The 3,689-nt window shown below is 38.8% G+C and overlaps 1 protein-coding gene across 1 annotated transcript in view; it reads right to left on the bottom strand.

The window, feature by feature from the left end:
- LOC143035552 (rhodopsin, G0-coupled-like) overlaps window positions 1-2,987 on the bottom strand; it is a 51,535-nt gene extending 48,548 nt beyond the window's left edge. The window contains exon 1 of the mRNA XM_076202418.1: window positions 2,797-2,987. Coding sequence (XP_076058533.1) covers window positions 2,797-2,980 — 184 coding nt within the window. The 5' untranslated portion in view covers window positions 2,981-2,987. The remainder of the gene's footprint in view (window positions 1-2,796) is intronic.
- Between the last annotated feature and the right edge of the window lie 702 nt (window positions 2,988-3,689).

Here is a 3,689-nt window from a genome sequence, read left to right as displayed (position 1 = left end):
AAATACGACATCCACAGACACTGCACATAAGATCTTCAGTAACACACCCCTTCACCAGCTTGACTGGTGATAACCGCAATAATGTAATAATAATAATAGTAATGGTAATAATGATAATAATAATAATAATAATATCGCTACTCAAACCCGACCTGGGGTAAAACAGGAATTCTCATGCCTTACCTGGGGCTAATCAGGAACGCCCTCTACACGCGGGAAGTGAAATCTACTCACTAACCGTAAATTACACACATACACCTCTCACGAACATAGCCGCATCCCACGCACAAACATATACACTTCCTTTTTCTTCGACTAAAATTCGTTTCCTTTCTCACTTTCTCTTATACTACATCTTCTCATTTCAGTTTACCTCCCACTAAAGATTTTTCCGTTTTTCCCCCTCTCTCTCCTACTACGTCTCCTACCATTTTCCAAACTTTCGTTGGTGATATAATCTGCTCTTCCTCCCGGCATTGGCGCCGCCGCCCATGTTCCTAGCCCAGTTCTCCTAAGCCACGACAACAAATTAGTCCCTAATCGCTCGCAATTCGCCCGGTGGCAATAGCCCTCTTTTATACACTACTATCTTTTCATTTTCCTACAGACATTCTTCCCCTCCCACAAAACCCGATCCCGCGCAAGCGAGATGGTCTTTCCTTGAAATTCAGAATCCAGATCTTCCTCCCGGCGTTGACGCCGCCGTCCAAGCTCCCACTCCAGTTCTCCCGAGCCACGACCACCAACAAGCCCCTAATCGCTCGCAAATCGCCCGGTGGCAATAGCCCTCTTTTATACGCTACTGTCTTTTCATTTTCTTACAGACATTCTTCCCCTCCCACAAAAAAAAAAAAAAAAAAAAAAAAAACCGACCCCGCGCAAGCGAGTGGTCTTTCCTAGGAATCCAGAATCCAGAGTCCAGATCGCCCAGAAGATGGAACCAGAAAGTTCCGAAACGTCGGCCACAATAGGACAACTACTAAGATACGTCATATTTGAAGACAAAAAGATTGTACGTTGTATCGAAGCTACACGCAATAAAATAATCAACAGTGAATCCTCTTTAGCCTTCAACCTTGTATGTTTACAAGAGAATTTATGTATATATATACATATATATATATATATATATATGTATGTATGTATGTATGTATGTATGTATGTTTCAACAAGAACCCACTGTGTTGGATAAGAAGAAATGAAATAGATGTTATCCATATATTTCGATCACGGACTGTGATCCTCTTCTGTATATGTGTGTGTGTGTGTGTGTGTATAAATGTTTCTTTCTCCTTACACTTTTTAATCCCCCAAAGCTTTTAGTTTCTTCTCTCAATCTACATTTTACCTCCACCCCCACTCCACTTTTTACTGCCACATTCGCACCCAAGTATCTAAAACTATCCACTTCCTCTAGTATCTCTCTCTTAATACTCACTTCTAGTCTGGTGCCACTCTCTCCCCTTGTACATCCCATCACCTTACATTTACTCACATTTATTTTTAGTTTCCTTCTTTCACACACTTTCCCAAACTCTGTCACTAATTTCCTTAATCGCTCCTCTGATCCTTACACAAGTGTAGTGTCGTCAGCAAACAACTGGCTTATCTCCCACTTTTCTCCATTGTTTTTAACCATCTCTAACCCCTAACTAACTACCCTTGCATTCACCTCTCGTACCACGCCATCCATGTATAAATTGAACAGCTAGGGCGACATAACACATCCCTGACGAAGTTCCACCTTTACCTGAAACCACTCACTCTCTCCATTTCTAATCCTAACATAAGTTCTACTATTCTCGTAATAATAATAATGTTAATAATAATGACAATAATAATGATAATGAAAGAAATGTTATTTTTTTTCTTCCGCTCTCATTTCATCTTTGAATTTGACATTCTCTAAGAGTCCCCGTGTTTTTGCACGTTCACCTTCATTTGCACCTTTCATAATCATAACATTTTTAAACTGGTGCTAACTTCCAAGACTTGATCATTATTTCATTGACTAGGACTTGCGATATGATTTTTTCATTTGACGCAAACCTAAACATATCAATCTGATCTGCTATATCCAAGTCATTTACCAGAATCATAGAGGTTATTTCCCTGGTCTTTGGCGTCTAATATTCCTGGCGCATTCCATGAAGTGATGTGGTCTTCTCGCCAGCCAAAGAGTATGACACATCTATTCTTGTTAGTTACATCTTTTACAGGAGATGTAATGTATGTGTACTTTTGTATCTATGTATGTGTGTGCGTGTGTGTGTGCGTGTGTGCGTGTGTATGTGTGTGTGTGTGTGTGTATGTTTGTACTTCATATGTAATACTAAATATAGTTCAACTTTGCATACCACTCCACAGAATTGAGACAGACGTTGGATATAGACAATCGCACAGAAAAATTGGAGTCATAGAGATCGTAGAGAAAATATTTAAGGATAGTAGAAGAAAGGAGGGATAATAGAGGTTCAAAATTATTATTATTTTTATCATATATATATTTTTTTCTGAGTGGAGATTAGTTGTCAACTATAGATGAATGTTGCATGATTTTGGTTCGTAAAGATGTCAAGAAAGTCCCCAAATTTTTAACGGCATTAAACCTTTGCAATCAATAACTCATACGGAGCTTGTCAGAATAAACATAGATCTTATACAGGGAAATGTTCGGAAATGGAAAAAATGTTAAACATTCCCAGTGAAGACTAACTTTGGGATACCATGAAATTATTCCCTTGAGAGATACTAAACACAAAGGTATTTTAACATAGTCTATAGATGGTGCCTTACCAATAATGGTGAGGATGATTGCAATGCTGAATAAAGTTTCCTTTGACACATAGCGCTGAATAGGACCATGGAGACTAGTGGAGTGAACGTCCAAGGCCACTTCATTCGTTCCCAAAGGAGGCTCGAGATCCACCATCGTGGTTGCATTCTCATGGATCCCTTCACTGTTCGGGATCCAGGACATGGCTTAGTGTGACTGTTCCTTCCTGCAAAAGAAAGAAAGTTCCTTATATTTATCAACAAGAAATAAAAAACACTGGTTGAATGAATTATGTAACAAGACTAGTTAACTCCTCAAAATCCTCTCCATATTGTAGTCTTTTTGTTTTATCGTTATAGCTAATGCGTTGCAGTTGTGTATATAATGTTAGTTTTATTCACAAGTATCTTTTCTACATATGGTACATTAGTGTCAAAAGTTGTTAAATCAACAAGGTGTAAAATTCACGCCATTTATAGTGTGAGCCTTTTGTGTGTATAGCGTTTTAAGTGAAAATAATAAAAATTATTCTATGAAACTAAACTACAAAGGGAAAGGATAATGGTACATTTATTTCATCCTTTATTCTGCTAATGTCCTGAGATTTCACGATTACTTCCAGCCATTCTCACGCGTGGAGAGGATATTCCAATATCAAAAGGGTCTCAGTGACCTAAGCAATCAAGTAGAGAAGAAAAGGTAAAAGGTGCAGATGGAGAGATGATGATGGAAGGGAAGGCAGTGAGAGGAAGGTGGGTAGAATATTTTAGGAGGTTGCTAAATGTAAAGGGGGATAGGGAGGGAAAGATGGTTGCAGTGGGAAGCGCTAAGAAAATGGCAGTGATGAGTGAGGAAAATGGAGGAGAAATAAGGAAAGATGAAGTGAAAGCAGCTGTTAAGATGATGAGAGCAG

Source organism: Oratosquilla oratoria, chromosome 19, assembly GCF_046742065.1.
Source record: "Oratosquilla oratoria isolate Oo_2021 chromosome 19, ASM4674206v1, whole genome shotgun sequence".
Classification (NCBI taxonomy): Eukaryota; Metazoa; Arthropoda; class Malacostraca; order Stomatopoda; family Squillidae; genus Oratosquilla; species Oratosquilla oratoria.
This window is presented reverse-complemented; position numbering and strand designations above follow the sequence as displayed.